Source organism: Salmo trutta, chromosome 2, assembly GCF_901001165.1.
Source record: "Salmo trutta chromosome 2, fSalTru1.1, whole genome shotgun sequence".
NCBI lineage: Eukaryota > Metazoa > Chordata > Actinopteri > Salmoniformes > Salmonidae > Salmo > Salmo trutta.
In genome coordinates, this window is record NC_042958.1 from 60,803,410 (window position 1) to 60,826,853 (window position 23,444).

The 23,444-nt window shown below is 44.9% G+C and overlaps 1 protein-coding gene across 3 annotated transcripts in view; it reads right to left on the reverse strand.

Annotated features, from left to right (window-relative positions):
- Positions 1 to 17,531, reverse strand: part of rhbdl1 (rhomboid, veinlet-like 1 (Drosophila)) — a 55,603-nt gene extending 38,072 nt beyond the window's left edge. For 2 of the 3 annotated variants that reach the window (XR_003868936.1, XM_029709659.1), the window contains exons 1-2: positions 17,094 to 17,531; positions 5,813 to 5,971 (exon numbers count right to left, since the gene is read on the reverse strand). Coding sequence is in view for 2 of the 3 variants with exons in the window: in XM_029709659.1 (XP_029565519.1) it covers positions 5,813 to 5,971; positions 17,094 to 17,132 (198 nt within the window). In the remaining variant the exon portion in view is untranslated. Of the gene's footprint in view, positions 1 to 5,812; positions 5,972 to 9,736; positions 9,835 to 17,093 lie in introns of those variants that run through there. The other variant, XM_029709671.1, reaches the window with a different exon arrangement.
- Between the last annotated feature and the right edge of the window lie 5,913 nt (positions 17,532 to 23,444).

Sequence of the window (23,444 nt, forward strand, 5' to 3'; positions counted from 1 at the left end):
GAAAGGACGGCTGCCGTTGGACTGCGGAAGTGAATTGTTTCCACCCGTCTTCAATAATGTCTTTATTAGAAGACTTAAGATAAAAGGAAGGTGTTTGTTTGTGGTTGGGGGATGTATACACAAATGTATTTTTTCCTTCTCTGTGGGATTTCTTTTCTAAACGATGCCTGTGTTTCCAGTGTTTTATCTGTTCGTTCTCCCAAAACACCTGCTGCCTCTCCTCTTAGTGGCACGTTTCATCTCGCTCTCTTGACATTTGTGCTCCCGAATGTTCCCGGGAGACATTTCCCGATAGACACTTCTCATTCTGCCCCGCCTTCTCCACCCGACATGAGGGACCGCCGCTTCTAACGTGAGCATTAAGCGGCCTTTGAAGTTCGGGACGTGAGAGAAGGGAGGCAGACAATAAAGCGCGTTAGCGCGGGAGCTGACGACTTGACTGGTGAGCCCTGAGAAACTCAGAAGGAGCACTCTAGCAGGGTGTGCTAGCATCCCATCCCATCACTACTCATGAGAACCTCAGACTCTGGCATCAACATGGTACGCTGCTAAAACTCCCCTGACAAGAAGGAGATGCCAGGGAAAATAATTGATATTAAAGGCTAAGTCTGAGGATGGAGCTATAGATACAATTCCCTTCCAGGGAGACCGGATTGCACCTAATTGACATCGGTGTGTGTGTGTGTGTGTGTGTGTGTGTGTGTGTGTGTGTGTGTGTATTTAAAACAGCATGGTGGTTACAGTACATGTTGGTGCTCCAGCCTCTGTCCTTCATGACTTAATTAGTACTGGTGTTTGGTCAATACTGTACTGCTCAATAGTTTGAATTAATAATGAAACATAAAGATGCTATTTGATTCATAGTCGTCTCTTTATAGAGGTACATGTGTATATTGAGTTTGGTATAGAGTCATTCTAAATTATTCAGGCTATCCATTCCAGAACACTTCCAAAGTTGGGCCTGATGCTCACCAAACAATGTGAGCTGAACTTATTTCATGAATCGCTGATTGGGAGAGTCCTCCAGGTGCACAGTCAGAGAGTCCTACTGCTAAAAGCTAGCTAGCTTGATGAATAATCAAATCAAATGTATTAATGAAGCCCTTTTTTTCTCCAGATATCACTTTTTCACCTTTATTTAACTAGGCAAGTCAGTTAAGAACAATGTATTATTTACAATGACGGCCTAGGAACAGTGGGTTAACTGCCTTGTTCAGGGGCAGAAGGACAGATTTTTACCTTGTCAGCTCAGGGATTCGATCTTAAAACCTTGCGGTTACTAGTCCAACACTCTAACCACTAGGCTACTAGGCTATGCCGCATAGTGCTATACAGAAACCCAGCCTAAAACCACAAACAGCAAGCAATGCAGAGCTCATTCAATTAATGTTACTAAATGATTTACTACATACTGTGCAGAACCAGGTTGGAATCCTAATGTCCTAATGAAGGTTAAATAAAAAAGTCCTGAATCACCATGGAGTAAATGACTCACCATCACTTAGTTCTGTTAAACAGGATCAGCACACCATTTACTTCTCATTTACTGGTCATTAATAATGCATTATTAAGCTATTAAATACACACACACACACACACTCACACTCACACACACACACACACACACACACACACACACACACACACACACACACACACACACACACACACATACACACACACAGTAATCACTGTGTTCGCCCACCTTTTCCACTGACCCAGATTCTCAGAGCCATTCTACCAAAATCCTTTTAAAATGAGAGCCCACCTTTATCTCCCAAGCAGCCCATAGCCATAACCCTCCTTCATGGTTTAATCATCAGGACCTAAACTGGAAAAACCTTCACTCCATGACACTTAAGCAAAGTGTACCACTTTAGAGCCAGCAACCCACCTAAAAGAGACATGGTGCTTGCCTGAGTTTGTAGTGTGTATTGCGAGAGTGTGTTTGTGTGTGTGTATGTTGCGAGGGTGTGTGTGTGTGTGTGTGTGGAGCTGATGTACAGTATGTATGTACGATGAACAGCCATTGTGTGTGTGTGTGTGTGTGTGTCAGGGATGATAAGGTGCATCTGTATCCTCTTTGTCTTTCCCTCCAGTGAGACCCTGCTCGTCAACTCAGAAGACAGATGCACCCTGGGCACTAAATACTGTCAGAACGACTCCGTTGAAGTCTCTAAACACTAGAACGGCCACACTGGAGCCACTAAATATCCCAAATGGCCTTGCTGGGGACTCTAAACACTCCCAAAGAGAGCTTCAGTCAGGTCACAAGTGACAAACGGTGCTCTGGGCTTAGGGTGTCAACCACGTCCCCTCTTCAAGTGAAGCAGAAACACAGAGAATCCCTGCAGCAATATTAGTGTTAAACAGAAAACCGGAAATATTGTCACTTCACTATGTACTGTAGTTGACTGAAGCATGCTTGGTAAAGTTCGCCTAACGTTTTATATATTTGTCTGCCATGACTAAAACACAACGCACACTGGCAGATGGTGGTAGTGGTGGGATCCGTATTGGTGTATCTGCGATTAAGGGGGAACAATGACTAGGGAAAGGAATTTTTCCTGAACACAGTCACCTGACAATGAGGTGTGTGTGTGTGTGTGTGTGTGTGTGTGTGTGTGTGTGTGTGTGTGTGTGTTGCGAGGGTGTGTGTGTGTGTGGAGCTGATGTACAGTATGTATGTACGATGAACAGCCATTGTGTGTGTGTGTGTGTGTGTGTGTGTGTGTGTGTGTGTGTGTGTGTGTGTGTGTGTGTGTGTGTGTCAGGGATGATAAGGTGCATCTGTATCCTCTTTGTCTTTCCCTCCAGTGAGACCCTGCTCGTCAACTCAGAAGACAAATGCACCCTGGGCACTAAATACTGTCAGAACGACTCCGTTGAAGTCTCTAAACACTAGAACGGCCACACTGGAGCCACTAAATATCCCAAATGGCCTTGCTGGGGACTCTAAACACTCCCAAAGAGAGCTTCAGTCAGGTCACAAGTGACAAACGGTGCTCTGGGCTTAGGGTGTCAACCACGTCCCCTCTTCAAGTGAAGCAGAAACACAGAGAATCCCTGCAGCGATATTAGTGTTAAACAGAAAACCGGAAATATTGTCACTTCACTATGTACTGTAGTTGACTGAAGCATGCTTGGTAAAGTTCTCCTAACGTTTTATATATTTGTCTGCCATGACTAAAACACAACGCACACTGGCAGATGGTGGCAGTGGTGGGATCCGTATTGGTGTATCTCCGATTAAGGAGGAACAATGACTAGGGAAAGACATTTTTCCTGAACACAGTCACCTGACAATGAGGTGTGTGTTTGTAAGTGTGTGTGTGTGTGTGTGTGTGTGTGTGTGTGTGTGTGTGTGTGTGTGTGTGTGTGTGTGTGTGTGTGTGTGTGTGTGTGTGTGTGTGTGTGTTTGTAAGTGTGTGTGTGTGTGTGTGTTTGTAAGTGTGTGTGGGCCTCTCGGAGTACAGGTCTGCGATCCCCCTGAGAGGCTTTAGTGGAGCGCTAGTTATTCACCCCTCAGGCTGGTCCGATGGAGCTCTCTGGCTCCGATCAGACGGCATGAAAAACATGAAGTCAAACACATTTACACACTCAAGCAGCCACACGCTACTGGGCCAAGAGCTCGCTTCTGACACATTTACACCCAATCACGTACAGACAGTATGTGTGGATCAACAACTCACACCGAGCCCGAAGACCAATATCGTAAAGGAAAGTTTAATATCCCTGTTCAGCAGACTAACAGGATGAAAGTCCCAAGCCTCGGGGCCAAACGGCTAGACATAACGCTGATGTACAGTATGTAGAGTGCACAGATGTGTGAAAACACACACAGCACACACGCACAAGCACACACACACACACACACACACACACACACACACACACACACACACACACACACACACACACACACACACACACACACACACACACACACACACACACACACTGCTCCAGCTCCACAGGCAGGGGTGTTTTATCTTCTTTGCCAGGTCTTAATTCAGGCCATACGGCAGACTGTAGACACTGGAGATAATACAATGGCAGCTGTGCGCTTTCCAACTCAAAATACCATTCATCCATCACATACTGTCAATGGTGTCCCCCTTATAAATCTCCCTGAAGGAGAGGGAGGGAGAGAGGCAGGCAGACAGAGGAAAAGTGAAGGAGATGGAAAGAAAGAAAGAAAGAAAGAAAGAAAGAAAGAAAGAAAGGAGGAAGAGAGAAGGAAAAATAAAGCGTGATAGAAAGAGAAGAAGACAACCAGAGGGAGGCTGGGGGGTGTCAGCTTGGTTATGACCTGGTTAAAAATGTCACGCTACATTTGCATGTTCTCCCCGACAAACTAAACCAGAGCGCCACCAATACAGACCTGCTCCTATAAGACACGCATCACACAGAGAAGAGAGCAGATTCCCGTCAGCATTTGAATATCACCCAAATTAGTCAGCAAATCTGTACGCTGAGCATGTGTATGATGAATGAGTCTGTGTGTGTATGTATTAGCCTCCCTGATCATGTGTTAGTGAGCAAGTGCACGTCCTCTGTGAGTGTGTGTCTGTGCCCATTCAGTGAAAAATGTATGCAAACTCTGTGTGTGCACACGTTTGTCAGACAAATCTTTACCAATCAGACATGGATGTCGATATCTCTGTGAGGCTGAGCAATCTCAAATTACCTTAGATTACTGCCTGCTACTACCAATGCTTGGCTGATCGAACCCAATTTGCATTTGGCTGACGGTGAATATTAAACTGTCTCGCTGATGCTGCCTAAACCTGGGGAGGGTTTTAACATACGATCTGGAGCTGCACGGGTGACGGAGAAGAAAATACATTCTGAGCGGTTGAGACGGGGGGTTAAAGGAAAGGGGGGGTGATATTGGGGAGAGAGGGGGGTACGTTATGAATAAAGGGATACTATTAAAGGAGGATCAGATTTGCAGAAGGGAGTAGTCGGAGGGAAGAGTATCACATCTGGGATGGAGGGAGTAACAGAAGGAACAGGCATGAAGATCCAAAAAGGGAGGGGTGGACGATAGGAGAAGGGCAAACTAAAGGAAGGGGTTGGAATGTCAGCGAGAGCACCTGCATCTGCATTGCTGCTCACACACTAGAAGCGAGACCTGAGCATTTGGAAGGGGAACTAAATGGAACAGCTTTCATTACAAACCATGAGCAGAACAGAGCGAAGGAAGGAACCAGCTTAGGGAAGTGAAAACATGTCAGGAATTGCATCGTGTTGAATTGATCACGCTGCTTAAACCCATATGCTGCGAGGAGAAGAAACATGCTCTGGTCTACGGCTACACTCAGGGCTAAGAATCACCTCAGCCCCTTTAAAAGGCTTTGCATTAATTCGATATATAGGAACAAAGGTCTAAACACAGACAGGTTAAGTGGAGAGGAATGAATAAGAACGTCTCTGACCTCCTAGCAGCATCAGAACTCAGAACACTGCTCAGTAGAAGACACTGAGGCAGGCTAATACAGTATAATGTATCACTGTGTGTGTGTGTGTGTGTGTGTGTGTGTGTGTGTGTGTGTGTGTGTGTGTGTGTGTGTGTGTGTGTGTGTGTGTGTGTGTGTTTGTGTGTATTTATAATTACATTTAATTAGAAAGATCAAACCTCTTTCTGAAGAACTAAAGACTGCAATGGGCAGGTGCATTTTGACATCATGAACCTGTTTTTTTTCGAATCATTCTGTAGCAAGTGTGTGCACGTACTATACGTGTGTGTGTGTGTGTGTGTGTGTGTGTGTGTGTGTGTGTGTGTGTGTCCCCGTTCCCAGTCACTCACCAGCTCGATGAGCTCCTGGTAGCACACCTGTCCATCCTCGTTGCTCTGCACCAGGGCAAACAGCATGTCCAGTTTGGAGGGGTCCAGCTGCAGCTCATGGTGCTCCACCAGACTGGTGAAGTTCTCCACTGCGATGAAACCGGTGTTGTCTGGGTCCAGCTGGCAAAACACAACAACACATGAATATCAGTGCAGGCTGATCAGAATGCTGCTGTTGATGATTCTAGTAGTAGTGCTTATTAGCAAGGGTCGGCTCAATTCCATTTCAATTCAGCGAATTCAAGATTTGAAAAGTGACATTCCTTTCCTACGTTGAGTAAATTGAAAGGGAATTAATCCTGTTCATTTCGAATAATTCTCTTTCTCTACCTCCCGTTCTTGATCATCATAACACATCTTTTCTGCAGTGCTTTTTAAAAGCACACTGCGCTCAATAGGCAACAGTTATGTAGAGAGGTACTGTAGTTATCAACTAGTCCGTAGACAACAGTCGACAGCAGACACACAATAGAACAGACAGACCAGGACAATGGAGAGCAACGGAGCCAAGAGAGAAGAGTCTGTCAATGAGAGCAGCATTAATTAAGCCATACTATCAGTGGGAACGTCAATGGAAGAATTAGACCTGCCTGAAAAACAGAACACTAGCTAGCTGTATTTATTCTAATTAAATGGGCAGGCGAGAAGAAAAGAGCAGGCTGATAACATCAGTCATTTGGCAGGACTGATAACCAAAATGGGCCAACATGTCAAAATGGTACACCGTGACCTGAACCCACTGTACGACTGAAATCCCACCGCTGTCACCATATGTCGTTGTACAGAATGAAATCAGTAGAGAGCATTAGATTCTCTGGAGTCTTTCCTTTCATTTTGGAGTCGAAGTCACAGTTTGCCTTCTAATGAGTTTAGTGAGTCGCGTTCTAACTGCATTTGTGGACCAATCAGGACAGTGTAGTTTTCATTAATCACCACTCTCACTGTGAGGCGACCGGCCCCCGTGGGTTACTACCGCTGAAGCTCGCATGCCTCGGTCTACCCGTGATTAATTTAAGCGGGGGAGTGTCATAAAAATCGCCAGAGTTTAACCGTCCGAAATAGTGCCGGTTAAAAATGGCCCATAAAGTATAGCGTGTATGCGAGTGTGGTGTACAGTGTGTATGAGCCCTCGTCCGAATGTGTTTTTATGTTTGTACTGTATCTATCCGTCATCAACTGCCTATTTTCCTTCCTTTTTTAAATATTCAATTTAATTTGATTCAATGGCTCATTAATATCCAGTGCTAGTTTCTCTTTAGGGTGTCTAGCTGTGCCTGTGAATGAGTTTACCTAAGGCCAAACCCATCCAGCACAAACAGACCACATGGGACGACCGCTCAGTGCCTAGCCCTTTACTATGTTTCCTGTAATGCTAACGTAGACTCATTAGTCATCTGAGAGTAAACCAACAGCTCCTTGTCGCTCCAGGGCGGAACAGTGGTCTTTCAGCTGTTGCATCACTCTGGAGTCACCCACAGTGTGTATCATGTTGGTCTGTGTAAAGATAGGAGGGACTCTCAATGTTCCCCATTGTGGTTTGGGCCCTTTCGTTCTGAATATAGATGGCCCTGTGACTCAGTGGGCAGAGGTAATTTCCCTGACTGCCTCAGGATCAGGAGTGGAGACTGGTTGTACAATCACTGAGCCTGGCAGTACCAGTCTATACTGCAGCTGCCACAAGGTCAACAGCTTTACAGCTCAATTTAGCAAGGAAGATCAATCAGAAAATCCCTGGGAGTGCCTGATACAGTGTGTGTGTGTGTTTTGTTGTGTTACAGCCTGAAAATAAAATGGCTTAAATCAAGATTTTTTTTGGGTCACTGGCCTACAAACAATACCCCATGATGTCAAAAAGGAATTATGTTTTTCGAAATGTTTACAAATGAATAAAAAATGAAAAGCTGAAAGGTTTTGAGTCAATAAGTATTTAACCTCTTTGTTCAGGAGTAAAAATGTGCTTAACAATCCACATATTAAGTTGCATGGACTCACTTTGTGTGCAATAATAGTGTTCAACATGATTTTTGAATGACTACCCCATCTCTGTACCCCAACCCACACAGTTATCTGTAAGGTTCCTCAGTCGAGCTGTGAATTTCAAACACAGATTCAACCACAAAGACCAGGAAAGTTTTCCATTGTCTTGCAAAGAAGGGTACCTATTGCACCTAAAGCAGACAATGAATATCTCTTTGAGCATGGTGAAGTTAATTACACTTTGGATGGTGTATCAATACACCCAGTCACCCAGTCCTTTCTAACTCAGTTGCCGGTGAGGAAGGAAACTGCTCAGGGATTTCACCATGAGGCCAATGGTGACTTTAAAACAGTTGAAGAGTTGAATTTCTGTGATAGGAGAACAACAACATTGTAGTTACTCCACAATACTAACCTTATTGATAGAGTGAAAAGAAGTAAGCCTGTACAGAATACAAATATTCCAAAACCTGCATCCTGTTTGCAACAATGCACTAAAGTAAAACTGCAAAAAATGTGGGCAAAGCAATTAATTTTTGTCCTGAATACAAAGTGTTATGTTTGGGGCAAATCCAATACATTAGCAAGTACCACTCTCCATATTTTCAAGCATAGTGGTGGCTGCATCATGTTATGGTATGCTTGTAAATGTTAAGGACTGGGGAGTTTTTCAGGATAAAAAATAAATGGAAGTAAGCACAGGCAAAATCCTAGAGGAAAATCTGGTTCAGTCTGCTCTCCACCAGACACAGAGATTAATTCAATTTTCAGCAGGACAACAAGCTAAAACACAAGGCCAAATCTACACTGGAGTTGCTTACCAAGTTGTAGTTTTTACTTAAATCTACTTGAAAATCATCTATGGCAATACCTGAAAATGGTTGTCTAGCAATGATCAACAACCAGTTTGACAGAGCTTGAAGAATTTTTAAATGAATAATGGGCAAATGTTGCATAATCTAGGTGTGGAAAGTTCTTAGAGACTCACAGCTGCATACCAAAGGTGCATACAAAATATTGACTCAGAGGTGTGAATACTTATGTAAATGAGGTATTTCTGTATTTAATTTTCAATAAATTTGCTAAAATTTCTAAAAACACGTTTTTACTTTCTCATTATGGCTATTGCGTGTACATGGGTGAGAAAAAAAGTTTGGAATTCAGGCTGTAACACAGCAAAATGTGGAATAAATCAAGGGGTATGAATACTTTCTGAAGGCCTATCACTCTCTCTTTGTGGAGTTATTTTCCTCCTCCACTGTACTGATTTCAGCAGCGTTTACAGCTGTTTAATTGAACAAAACCAACTCTTTAATTCAAATGAATCGACTGCTCACCCTCCCCAGGTCTCTTGTTATTTATTTATTAACCCAGTGGCAGGGTACTAGCAGTCATGTACTAGTGTGTAAGCTCTGTTGATGGTTCAAGTCAGATGGTAGCATGTTAGCTCTGTCGATACTAGCAATCAAATGTTAGCACCCTACCCTTTCTGAATGCTAATAGCAGCAACTACTGTAAATGCCTGTGTTTTCATTATCACACTTTGTTGTAAAAGCTATTTTTAATCCCAACAGGCAGGCACACGTACAAATGTACACACACGTGGACACGGACACAAGCATTTCACTGTAAGGTCTACCTACACTTGTTTTATTCGGCGCATGTGACAAATAACATTTGATTTGAAACACGCGGATACGGACACACACACACAAACTGGTAATCAGTCAACTCGTGACATAACACACACTGGGTAATCTCTGCTGAACGTCGGGGCCCCTCGCTGGCTGGGCCTGACCGCCTGGAGCTTGTATGAGGCTTCCTGAAATGCAGCTAAAGCGAATGCATGTATGAAAATGAACCAAGAAAGAAAGAAGGCTCAGATCTATATTTACTTAATCCCCTTACTGTGTGTTTCACGGAGGTTTGTTGAATCACAGTCGATTCTGCCCCCGGTGCCAAGGAGAGAGAGCGAAGCGGTGCAGATACAACCAGCGTTTTACACAGGCTGATTGTAGGACACTAGGATGATAGGAGGGGGAGAATGAGAGGGCAGGACCATAATCATGGTTTGAGTTTTAGTGAGGTTCGGAAGGGGGGGGGGACAAGCAAAGAAAACAGCAAATACTAGCAAATATGACCCCAGCCATTATTACCTTGGCTGCTGTAGGTTCATTCACCTCAATCAAGCTACAAACACATAGCCTATTAGCTATACACTTGTAATGTTATACCCCTGAAAGGAGGGAAATAGGAGAAGTGATTCACACTGACACGTATAGCATCAGCGACTGTTCAGTCAGTTGTAATAATGAATTGCATGAAATCATCAGCTCTTTACATGGATATCTCTTTTCTCAAACTACAGAGCCTTCACGTTTGTATTCCTAGGCATTACTAATCAAGCGCCGCACAAACAGACATCAGTGGAGCACACAGATGATCGTATTATCACATTCACATGAATTTCTAGAATATTACTTACTATTCTGTATTAATATCAGTGATATAGAGGTAAAAAAAAGTGGGTATTGGGTAAACTAAACTCCAGTGGGCAATCGAGATAAGACGAACAACCACTGATATAAACAAAAACATTTTTAGAACTTTGTTTGCATCTTAATGTAGGGAAGATAGGCTATGTGGAATGTTCATATTGAATCATACTGTATCTTTTCCCTAACTTGTTTGATTAGATTAGTACCCAAGTATGGGAACCACTGTACTAAGCTCTCTCTCTGCTTGCTTCCTCTCTCCCTCTGTCTCCTCTGCTTCCTTCTGCATGCATTGCAGCCTACCTCAGCTTCACCACTGAACGTCACATCACTTTCTGTCTCAGTAGTCTATTCTCTGTAAAGCAAAGTTATTATGAGAACTTAGTAGCCTGCTAAGGTACGCTCCGTTTAACGTTAGCTTCTTGACTCATCCTTCTAGCTGTCTACGTAAGACTAGCCAGAGCCCTTCAACCAGGAGGCTCCTCAAAAGAGGATGGGGATTACCATCCTACTCAGTGAATTTCAAAAAAATAAAAGTAGTGAAACATTAAAGGGGAATTTCACCCTGGGAGAATCTGGGCTTGTTTTCATCATGTCCGAGGCATTTCTAGGTCAGTGAGATGTGTTTCACACATAATTGCCCAGGAGGAAGGTCTGGGCTTTGCACGCTGACTGATACACCCTATGACTGCTTCTGGTGTCCTTGATATGGTTGTCCTTGTCCTTGATATGGTTGTCCTTGTTCGATAGAGCCATTGGAAGTCTTTCAATGATGTTCCTATCAACGGATTCATTGCTAAATATACAAGCTGACACCTTTTCTCCAGTCTCTGAAAGACTACAACCCATGTGGGGTGATGCTTCGTGCTCTTGCCCTGTCTCTCCCCTAAGGCAGGCTTTTTTAAAATGGAGACGGACACCAATAACACAATCCTTTGGGCATAACTGAAAAAACTGACCAGACCGCAATGGCTTCAAGTGATTCCTCTCACCAACACGAATTCGACAATGGAGCATTTTTTTTGCTACATGGTGACATTCAACTATACATGTTTCAACCGGAATATAGCGAAGAGGATTTGAAACAAAGAGTTGGATTTAGCTAAAAGCTCAGCTACAGCCGATGGCAGCACCAAGAGGGCAGATTACAAATATGGTGGCTTGCTAAGTAAGTTATTTTTCCTGCAAGCCCCCTAGCTATCTTGCTAACTTTAGTTTAACTACTGAAACTCATATTGTGTATTGCTGGCTAACATGTGTTACAGGTAGCTAGCTAGCAAGTCTAGCTTGCTAAGTTAGCTAAACAACTACAGGTAGTCATATCTATGACTAAAAGTAGATTAGTTGTTACAATCGGAGATCTATTGTATCTCAATTGTAAAACCTCTTCTCTTTTTAGTAGTAGATATGGCTAGCTACTAAACAGCAAGCTACAACGTTACAACCAGCCACCTAAAGCTAGGTTTACCAGCAAACCTTAGCACGACTGGAGTTGGCTAGCTAGTTAGCCTGGCACCTGCTAACTTGTTGCTATGCGCCAGGCCTTGCGTTTGTAACTTTTTAGCAAACATGTAACATTAACTGTAAATAGTTGTATTTGGCAGCTATGTAACATGTAACATAATTGACGAGGGTTGACATTGGTTATGATTTCAAAATCACAGACGTCAATAACAATTATTAAGTTTACTAGCTAACAGTGAGTAGAAACAACAATACAACAATTTAACTGTTGTAAATCTCTAAAACTGATAAGTTGATTTTACAATATAAAAAAATATTTGCCTAATCATGCCTGATAGACATGGCTGTAGCTAGATACTGTCTACCTAACTACCTAGGTACATTTGTACGGTCTGGTCACTGTTCAAAGGTTGAGAGTTATGCCATATTTCTGTAGACCCTTTTCTAGTACACATCACACTGACATCACGCACAGATGCGTGCAACTCTTGATGGCAGTAAGAAAGCCATCGCCATCTGCGCTCATTCAACATAGCCTAGATTTACGTTTTAATTACATCTAAACAAAATAACTTTTTGGGGTTCTCATGCGCTTACAATTATGTTTTGATAGTTTTTTAAAGTATAATGCAGTTGATTTGCGATGATGACAAGAACATTATATTAAGTAGGACATTCGTACGAGCCGTGAAATCCAAAAGTAGTGCGAAATGCACTTATAAGCGACATGTAAATCGTTTTTTTTTGCTGCCGTTCTATAAGAACTCCCCTTTGTTCTGCCACCAAGTTACGCACGTTGCCCTCTTGCGGCAATGTTTGCAAACACAGAAAGGGGTCTATTAGGCTAGATATCTAAATGTAATCTATGTGCCTGTACACATGTATGCATGTTCAACTAGTCTACCCTAATGTTGTTATGCTGGCACAGTTTCTCTGTCGTTCAAACTCTGCAAAGGAGTATAATTTATTATACTTTTTTGTTTTACAGACAATACCGTGTGGTGCCTTGGCTTTTTCCTGGTGTGGATTCATGTGGAGAAACATAATTCCTCTGCCTGCGTGTGTCATTGTAGCAGAACTGTATCCCTCTCGATGGATTGGACATATGCGGGATTTCAAGCAGAAGATGACTCAAGAGGAGCTGAATGGCAGTTTGATCTGACAACACTTGTTTCTTTCGAATGGCAATTTCATCATGAACACCTCTCCCATCATTTGCTGATCACCAGTTCTCTTAACTACAGATTGTTTCACCAGATAATGTGATTTAACCAAAGATCTTTTCTATCATTTACTGGGAGTTAACATTAGCTAGGTGGCTAATGCTAACGTTAGCTAGGTGGTAATGTAAGCTACGCTAGGGGTTAGGGTTAAGGTTAAGGTTAGGAGTTACGTTTCAGGGCTAAGGTTAGGGTTACCTAACAAGCTAAGGAGTTGCAAAGTAGTAAGTAGTTGAAAAGTTGCTAATTAGCTAAAATGCTAAAGTTGTCCGTGATGAAATTCAAAGGCGCAAATCTCTTTTCATTATTCCCTTAAGTAACCTTCTGTCTTATATAAGCCTACCAAACGTAACACATCGCACTGATTTGAATATCCCGCATTTTTGTTTACTATGTTACGTCTAGTCTATGAGACCAGCCTGGTTTAACAAGTACCAGGAGCAACCATCTTCTGAGAAGGTGAAGAGGTGGTGAAGGATTGGTCTTTGTTGGTAATTAGAACAATTAACAATCAATACATTTCATTTGGAAAACGGAGTCGCGTGAATGATGCTTGTAAGTGGAGCCTTTTTGCTTAGTCAGGGTAGTGGGGTTCATGACTGTCTGACAGAGGAAGAAAGGAAAAGAGATGGGGAAACAGAGAGAGGGAGGAGGGGTGAAAGAGGAGAAGAGGGAGGGGATGGTGCTGAAAGGCAGCTGTTATTGAAGCGATCCAACAGCGGGAGGATGACGCGTTGACAAACCACATTGTTGCCATGGTTACACGTTTTTGCATTTCCCTTTTACGAGTGCTGGGGCATGAAGAAGAGACGGAAGGAGATAAAGAGGGAAGAGAGGGGATGAAGAATGGTTAGAGGGGGAGGTGGAGCACTGGAGTAGGAAAAGATGGATATAGATGGATGGAGAGATTATGAGGGGAATGGATAAAAGGATGAGCTGAGGAAAAAGGGATGATGAAAGAAGGGAGGGCTAAGGGCCCAAGTGGGGGTGACATCAGTACCTAGGAATGGAGAGGGTGAAAGGGTTAACGAAAAGAAAGAGGACGAGATAGGGTGAAGAAAAATATGGTGGGAGCAAGTAGAAGAAGATGGATGAAGATAGGGGGATGAAATAGTGCGGATGAGAAGGAGGCTGCAGGGGAATGACCGCTCTGTTAACCCCCAGGACCTCTATTACCGTCAGCAAAGCAACCAGCCACTGAGGCTGACCCCAGTGCAGACCTCACTTAACTGAGCAACCAGCACTACAGTGGGGAAAGGGAGAAGACCCTGACCTGGGAACAGACCGGAGCCATTAATAAAACAAGAAAGTTCTAGGTACTTTCAGTAATTATTTCTGCAGTACCTATCTATGAAGTACTGTAGTAACATGAGTGTACTAATTTAGCATTGTAGTAGTAGGAGTGCAGTAATATACACTGAGTGTACAAAGCATTAAGACCACCTTCCTAATATTGCCCTCAGAACAGCCTTAATTCATAGGGGCGTGGACTCTACAATGCTTCCCGCAGTTGTGTCAAGTTGGCTGGATGTCCTTTGGGTGGTGGACCATTCTTGATACACACGGGAAACTGTTGAGTATGAAAAACCCAGTAGAGTTGCAGTTCTTGACACACTTAAATTGATGCGCCTGGCACCTACTACCATACCCCGTTCAAAGGCACTTAAATCTTTTACCTTGCCCATTCACCCTCTGAATGGCACACATACACAATCCATGTCTCTATTGTCTCAAGGCTCTTAACCTGTCACCTCCCCTTCATCTACACTGATTGAAGTGGATTTAACAGGTGACACCAATTAAGGGATCATAGCTTTCACCTGGATTCACCAGGTCAGTCTATGTCATGAAAAGAGCAGATGTCCTTAATGTTTTGTACACTCAGTATAGTACTGTAGTAGTATTAGAGTGGTGTAGTAGTATACATGAAGCATCTGAGTATTGCAGTATTATGAGAGTAGTACAAGTGTTGCAGTAGTACTTGCGTGGCAGTGTATTAGCATAGCGCTAGTGTCTGAGCTAACCGGGTATCCACAGCTGTTCTCTGACTGGGCCACTCTGTAATTATCATACGGCTGCAGCATTCTAGGCTACTGTGGCACTGACTGACTGCAAGATGGTGGCAGCCAGGCCACCACAACAGCTCTCTCTCTCTCGAACCGATTACTACATTTTCTTCCATTTACACATCCAGCACTGTCACACAAAAAAAAAACGTCAAGAGAAATTCCTCAAATGCCGTGCATGAAAAGCACCACACTGACGGTATCAGACCTCTAGGAAAAGAAAGGGAACTTAAGAACCTTATCCATGCTGTGGTTGGCATATATACGTCAAAACGGTATAACCCTGTCCTTTATGTAGCAGGGGGAAATAACTCTGTAAGGAGGGGAATCGCAGAGGAGATATTTATCAACTAATGATCACATGGCTCTGTGATGGTGGAGCTCTAGCTCCCAGTTTCCTTTTTAAGTGCCATTGCTATATAAATATATGTGTGTGTGTGTGGGGGGGGGGGGGGGGTTTGAACAGAAACAGCCTGAGCTCAGCACAGCTACCTCCTGCAGACAAAGACTAATAAAGTCACTCATGTAGCGTTCTCTCGCTCTCTCTCTCTCTCTGCAGAGTCTGATGTAGCAGCCCAATACGAAAGAGGTGCCTGCAACTAGCCCTCTAACATAAAGAGTGTTTCTCCACTGAAACCTCACACATTAAAGCTACAAGTAAATGATCTCGCTATCACCTGTGTACCTTCGAGGATTTGCTCACAAACGATCCACTATGCCTGCTGCTTCTTGGGAACTTTGAAAACCACCACCATGACCACAGTACATCCTTTAACCACATTGACATTCACCCAATATTCCTTGGTGGCTTTCTCCTTGTCATACATAAACACACACACACACACACGCACACACATATTGAAAAAAGGTCAGGTAAAACACACACACACAAGCACGCACGCACGCACGCACACACACACACACACACACACACTCACACACACATACCTCTAAGTCTGTTGATCAATGTGTTACAAATAGGCCCCTCGTGACCCTTAGACCCTGCAGCAGATAATCAATGCCTCCCTCTCAGCAGTATGATTGCCCATTCTATCTATCAATCAGGCAAATCCCCCACTGGTGCCTCAGAACAGTGGGATGGTCCAGTCAGCTAATAACATGAATGAGGGATGAGGGGGGGTTAGGGTTAGGGGGGGTTAGGGTTAGGGAGGGCGGACTGATAAGATGAACACTAGCATGCACACACACACACACACACACACACACACACACACACACACAACGTTGATAAAACAAAGCAATAAAGTAGGCGTTGATTTAGCTAACAAAACACTTTAAATACTAGAACTGAAAAATATGAAGAATGTTCAAAGATTAATAAATGCCTCCTTAGAGAGCTGAAAGGGTGCTTGAGGCTGTGGTTGTCTGTGGCTGTCTGTGGCTGTCTGTGGCCGTCTGTGGCCGTCTGTGGCCGTCTGTGTGCTGGACCTTGATACTGCAGAGCACAGCATCGCCTCTGGGTTCTTTTTTGGCCAAGAGTAACGTCTCTGAGTGTCTTTGAGATACTCAAGGACTAGGAAAAAGACTAGACGTCTAGACAGACCTATGGCACACAATAACACAGGTACAACCAGAACTAGCGCCCAGATGAGTGGCCCACTGATCACAGTATACATCATCAGGTCAGGACCAACCATCCCCAGGTAAGTTACCTCATGACCACCGCTACCTACAATCAATGAATTCATAACACTGCTGCACAGGTAAACCAGGAGAACACGCCATTGCCACCTCAGCAAACTGTGATCCATGATCTGACATCACCTTCAAAAGTCTACTCTTCCATGACCCTACATTGCCTGAGTATTCCTCAGTAGCATCAGTCTACTACACCTTCCACCCCAGTGTGCCGACATGCCCCCTTTCCCACTCCCCTCTCCCCTAGCAGCAGTTCTCACCCCTGCCTCTTGCCTTACATCTTTAGATAGACAGACAGCGGCTGGCTGCTGGCAGGAGACGGTAACCATAGAAACCCCCAATCGCTGCTTTGCTTGCTTACCTGCTCTTGTATGAGCTGAAACAGAGAGCTTCTATCCATATACTGGCCAGGGAGTTGAGAGGAGCCGCCGAGGACAAGGGCATAGGGAGGAGCGAGCGGGCTGCTGCTGGTGGTGGTGGTGGGGAGAGGGATGTTTGGATGAAGTAGGAGCGGGTGCCTAAACCGTAGTGTTAGCCCCCTCCACTCCACGACGTGGCTACGTCCCCTGCTCAAAGGATGGAGAAGCCCAGCTAGCCTGATTCCTGGTGGCCCCTGGCTCTCCTGCTAGCAGTGTGGCTAACTAGCGGAGTAATCAGCAGTCTGTAGTGGTGGCAGGGTACTCTTTTGTGCCAGTGCAGTGTGGAAGGAGGCAGCCCAGCATAACAATCAAACAGCAGATCCAGAAGCTCTCATTCACTCACTCTCCTCCTCCCTACAGCACTGACTGCTCCCTCTCGCTCTCTCTTTCCTCTCTCTTCACTCACTCACACTGCACTGCCTGCATACCAATGAGGTAGAGGAGGGAGGTGGCTCCTCTCGGCCAATGAGAACCGGAGAAGGAGGGGCCACTGGCTGTAGCTCCTCTCCTCACTGCAAGGAGGGCGTCTTGGAGAGGGAGAGAGGATAAGCTCCACTGCGGCCTCAGATACGGATGCACGTAGGCACATCTGTAACACAGACACAGACAGACAGACAGACAGACAGACAGACAGACAGACAGACAGACAGACAGACAGACAGACAGACAGACAGACAGACAGACAGACAGACAGACAGACAGACAGACAGACAGACAGACAGACAGACAGACAGACAGACAGACAGACAGACAGACAGACAGACAGACAGACAGACAGACAGACAGACAGACAGACAGACAGACAGACAGACAGACAGACAGAGTAATTAAACACTTAAGCTACTTATGAACAGAAGGAATATATGCATACATCTACATGCAGGCCTATCACATATTGTAACAGACAAATGTGAATAAACATCACACTCAAACACACTAGGATGCACATTGTAATTAGAATGGCGCCGGTGGGAATGGCGGCCGTTTTACAGGCTCCTGACCAATAATGCTATTTTGTGTCTTTTTTGCATTGATCTTAAAGTTTTTTGTACATAACGTTTCCACCATCGTTTCCTGTGACCGAAAAGAGTTTCTGGACATCGGAACATCAACCACTAACCTCGATTTGGACGAGGACTTCTACTTCAATGTGTCGGATGCAAAAGACAGGACACTAATTGCCGACACTTGTAGAAGGCGAAGATGGTGCTATAGTGGCCGGCGTGCGGGCACCATGGTGAGATGAATGAATCATCTCTACCCTCTGTTCTATTGGCGAATGTGCAATCGCTGGAAAATCAACTGGACAAGCTCCGTTCGAGACTATCCTATCAACGGGACATTAAGAACTGTAATATACTATGCTTCTCGGATTCGTAGCTGAACAAGGACATGGATAGTGTAAATCTAGCTTGTTTTTCTATGCATCGGCAGGACAGAGTGGTAGAGAGGCAGAGTCCGGTAAGATCAGGGGTGGCGGTGTGCGTCTCTTTATTAACAATATTAAGGAAGTCTCGAGGTTCTGCTCGCCTGAGTTAGAATACCTCATGATAAGTTGTAGACCATATTATTTACCAAGAGAGTCTTCATCTGTATTTTCCGTAGCTGTCTATTTACCACCACAAACCGATGCTGGCACTAAGACCGCACTCAACGAGTGGAATGGATCAAGAAAATGCTCATCCAGAGGCAGCGCTCCTAGTGGCTAGTGATTTTAATGCAGAAAAACTGAAATCCGTTTTACCTCATTTCTACCAGCATGTCACCTGTGCAACTAGAGCAGGAGAACTCTTACCCTATGAGTTCCGGAGCCTGCTGGTTTTCTGTACAACCTGATAATTAATTCTACACACTGGTGTCCCAGGTCTAAATCAGTCCCTGATTAGAGGGAAACACATTGTGTGGAACTAGATTCAAGGTCCAGATGAGTTTGAGGGAACTAGAGAGATAAAAACTCTAGATCACTTTTACTCCACACACAGAGACGCATACAAAGCTCTCCCCCGCCCTCCATTTGGCAAATTGGACCTTAAGTCAATCCTCCTGAATCCTGCTTTCAAGCAAAATCTCAAACAGGAAGTACCAGTGACATGCTCAATACAGAAGTGGTCTGATGAAGCAGATGCTAAGCTACAGGACTGTTTCTCTAGCACAGACTGGAATTCATCCTATGGCATTGAGGAGTCTACCACATCTTCACCGGCTTCATTAATAATTGCATTGGCGATGTTGTCCCCACAGTGACCGTACGTACCCCAACCAGAAACCATGGGTTAAAGGCAGAATCTGCAGTGAGCTAAAGGCTAGAGCTGCCACTTTCAAGGAGCAGGACACAAATCCAGATGCTTAAAGAAATCCTGCTACGCTCTCCGACAAACCATCAAACAGGCAAAGCTTCAATACAGGACTAAGATTGAATCTTACTACACCGGCTCTGACACTCGTCAGATGCGGCAGGGCTTGCAAACTATCACTGATTACAAAGGGAAACTCAGCCGAGAGCTGCGCAGTAACACAAGCCTACCAGAAGAGCTAAATTCCTTCTATACTCACTTCGAGGCAAGCATCAGCTGTTCTGAACGACTGTATGATCACGCTCTCCGGAGACCTTTAAACAGGTTAACATTCACAAGGCCGCAGGGCCCGACGGACGCTGACAAGTGTCTTCACTGACATTTTCAATCTCTCTCTGACCCAGTCTGTAATACCTGTTTCAAGCAAACCAGCATACTCCCTGTGCCTAAGAACGCCAAGTTAACCTGCCTAAATGACTACCGCCCCCGTAGCACTCACATCGGTAGCCATGGCTCACATCAACACCATCATCCCAGAAACTCTTGACCCACTCCAATTCGCATACCGCCCCAACAGATCCACAGATGACACAAACTCTATTGCACTCCACACTGCCTTTTCCCACCTGGACAAAAGGAAGACCTACTTGAGAATGCTATTCATTAAGGCACCATAGTGCCTTCCAACCTCATCACTAAGGACCCTGGGACTGAACACCTCCCTTTACAACTGGATCGTGGCCGCCCCCAGGTGATGAGGGTAGGCAACACAGCCGCCACGTTGACCCTAACCTCCCCCCCCCCCCCGGGGTGAGTGCTCAGTCCCCTCCTGTACAGCTTGTTCACCCACGACTGCGTGGCTGTGCACGTTTTCAACACCATAATTTAGTTTGCCGATGACGATGAGACAGCCTATAGGGAGGAGGTCAGAGACCAAGCAGTGTGGTGCCAGCACAACAACCTCTCCCTCAACGTCAGCAAGACAAAGAAGATGTGGTAGAGCGGGTCTAGAGATTCAATTTCATCTGTGTCCACATCACTAAGGACCTATCATGGTCCAAACACACCAACACAGTCATGAAGAGGGCACGACAACACATCTTCCCCCTCAGGAGGCTGAAAAGATTTGGCACGGGCCCTCAGATCTTGAAAAAGTTCTACAGCTGCACCATGGAGAGCATCTTGACTGCTTGGTATGGCATCTACTCGGCATCCGACCGCAAGGTGCTACAGAGGGTAGTGTGTACGTCACAGTACATCACTTCAGCCTAACTCCCTGCCATCCAGGACCTCTACAGTGCTTTTGGAAAGTATTCAGACCCCTTGACTTTTTCCACATTTTGTTAGATTACAGCTTTATTCAAAAATTTATTAAATTGTTTTTTTCCCCTCATCAATCTGCACACAATACGGCATAATGACAACACAAAACAGTTTTTATTGTTCTTTTTTTTTATATTTTAAAATAAATTGCTCATTTATTAAAAATAGAAAACTGAAACATCACATTTACATAAGTATTCAGACCCTTTACTCAGTACTTTGTTGAAGTACCTTTGGCAGTGATTACAGCCTCGAGTCTTCTTGGGTATGATGCTACAAGCTTGGCATACGTATATTTGGGGAGATTTTTCCATTCCTCTCTACAGATTCTCTCAAGCTCTGTCAGGTTGGATGGGGAGTGTTGCTGAACAGCTATTTTCAGGTCTCTCCAGAGTCTCCCAGTCCCTGTGTCACGCCCTGACCTGAGAGAGACGGTTTATGTCTCTATGTTGTTAGGTCAGGGTGTGGGGTGGGCATTCTATGGTTTATATTTCTATGTTTTGGCCAGGTATGGTTTCCAATCAGAGGCAGCTGCCTATCGTTGTCTCTGATTGGGAACCATACTTAGGCAGCCCTTTTCCCTCCTTGACTTGTGGGATCTTATTTTTGTACAGCTGTGTAAAGCCTGCAAGACGTGACGGTCGGGTTCCATTGTTTATTATTTTGTTTAAGTGTTCGGAGTTAAAATAAATATCAAGATGAACACATACCACGCTGCACCTTGGTCTAGTCCTTTTGATGATCGTTACACCCTGCCTCTGAAAAACATCCCCACAGGATGATACTGCCACCACCATGCTTCACCGTAGGGATGGTGCCAGCTTTTCCTCCAGATGTAACACTTGGCATTCAAGCTAAATATGCTGCTCAAAAAAATAAAGGGAACACTTAAACAACACATCCTAGATCTGAATGAAAGAAATAATCTTATTAAATACTTTATTTTTTACATAGTTGAATGTGCTGACAACAAAATCACACAAAAATAATCAATGGAAATCCAATTTATCAACCCATGGAGGTCTGGATTTGGAGTCACACTCAAAATTAAAGTGGAAAACCACACTACAGGCTGATCCAACTTTGATGTAATGTCATTAAAACAAGTCAAAATGAGGCTCAGTAGTGTGTGTGGCCTCCACGTGCCTGTATGACCTCCCTACAACGCCTGGGCATGCTCCTGATGAGGTGGCAGATGGTCTCCTGAGGGATCTCCTCCCAGACCTGGACTAAAGCATCCGCCAACTCCTGGACAGTCTGTGGTGCCACGTGGCGTTGGTGGATAGAGCGAGACATGATGTCCCAGATGTGCTCAATTGGATTCAGGTCTGGGGAACGGGCGGGCCAGTCCATAGCATCAATGCCTTCCTCTTGCAGGAACTGCTGACACACTCCAGCCACATGAGGTCTAGCATTGTCTTGCATTAGGAGGAACCCAGGGCCAACCGCACCAGCATATGGTCTCACAAGGAGTCTGAGGATCTCATCTCGGTACCTAATGGCAGTCAGGCTACCTCTGGCGAGCACATGGAGGGCTGTGCGGCCCCCCAAAGAAATGCCACCCCACACCATGACTGACCCACAGCCAAACCGGTCATGCTGGAGGATGTTGCAGGCAGCAGAACATTCTCCACGGCATCTCCAGACTCTGTCACGTGCTCAGTGTGAACCTGCTTTCATCTGTGAAGAGCACAGGGTGCCAGTGGCGAATTTGCCAATCTTGGTGTTCTCTGGCCAAACGTCCTGCACGGTGTTGGGCTGTAAGCACAACCCCCACCTGTGGACGTCGGGCCCTCATACCACCCTCATGGAGTCTGTTTCTGACCGTTTGAGCAGACACATGCACATTTGTGGCCTGCTGGAGGTCATCTCGCAGGGCTCTGGCAGTGCTTCTCCTGCTCCTCCTTGCACAAAGGCGGAGGTAGCGGTCCTGCTGCTGGGTTGTTGCCTTCCTACGGCCTCCTCCACGTCTCCTGATGTACTGGCCTGTCTCCTGGTAGCGCCTCCATGCTCTGGACACTACGCTGACAGACACAGCAAACCTTCTTTCCACAGCTCGCATTGATGTGCCATCCTGGATGAGCTGCACTACCTGAGCCACTTGTGTGGGTTGTAGACTCCGTCTCATGCTACCACTAGAGTGAAAGCACCGCCAGCATTCAAAAGTGACCAAAACATCAGCCAGGAAGCATAGGAACTGAGAAGTGGTCTGTGGTCACCACCTGCAGAACCACTCCTTTATTGGGGGTGTCTTGCTAATTGCCTGTAATTTCCACCTGGTGTCTATTCCATTTGCACAACAGCATGTGAAATTTATTGTCAATCAGTGTTGCTTCCTAAGTGGACAGTTTGATTTCACAGAAGTGTGATTGACTTGGAGTTACATTGTGTTGTTTAAGTGTTCCCTTTATTTTTTTGAGCAGTGTAGTTCAATTTTGGTTTCATCAGACCAGAGAATCTTGTTTCTCATGGTCTGAGAGTCTTTAGGTGCCTTTTGGCAAACTCCAAGTGGGCTGTCATGTGGACTGGCTTCTGTCTGGCCACTCTACAATAAAGGCCTGATTGGTGGAGTGCTGCAGAGATGGTTGTCCTTCTGGAAGGTTCTCCCATCTCCACAGAAGAACTCTAGAGCTCTGACCAAGACCCTTCGCCCCGATTGCTCAGTTTGGCCTGGCG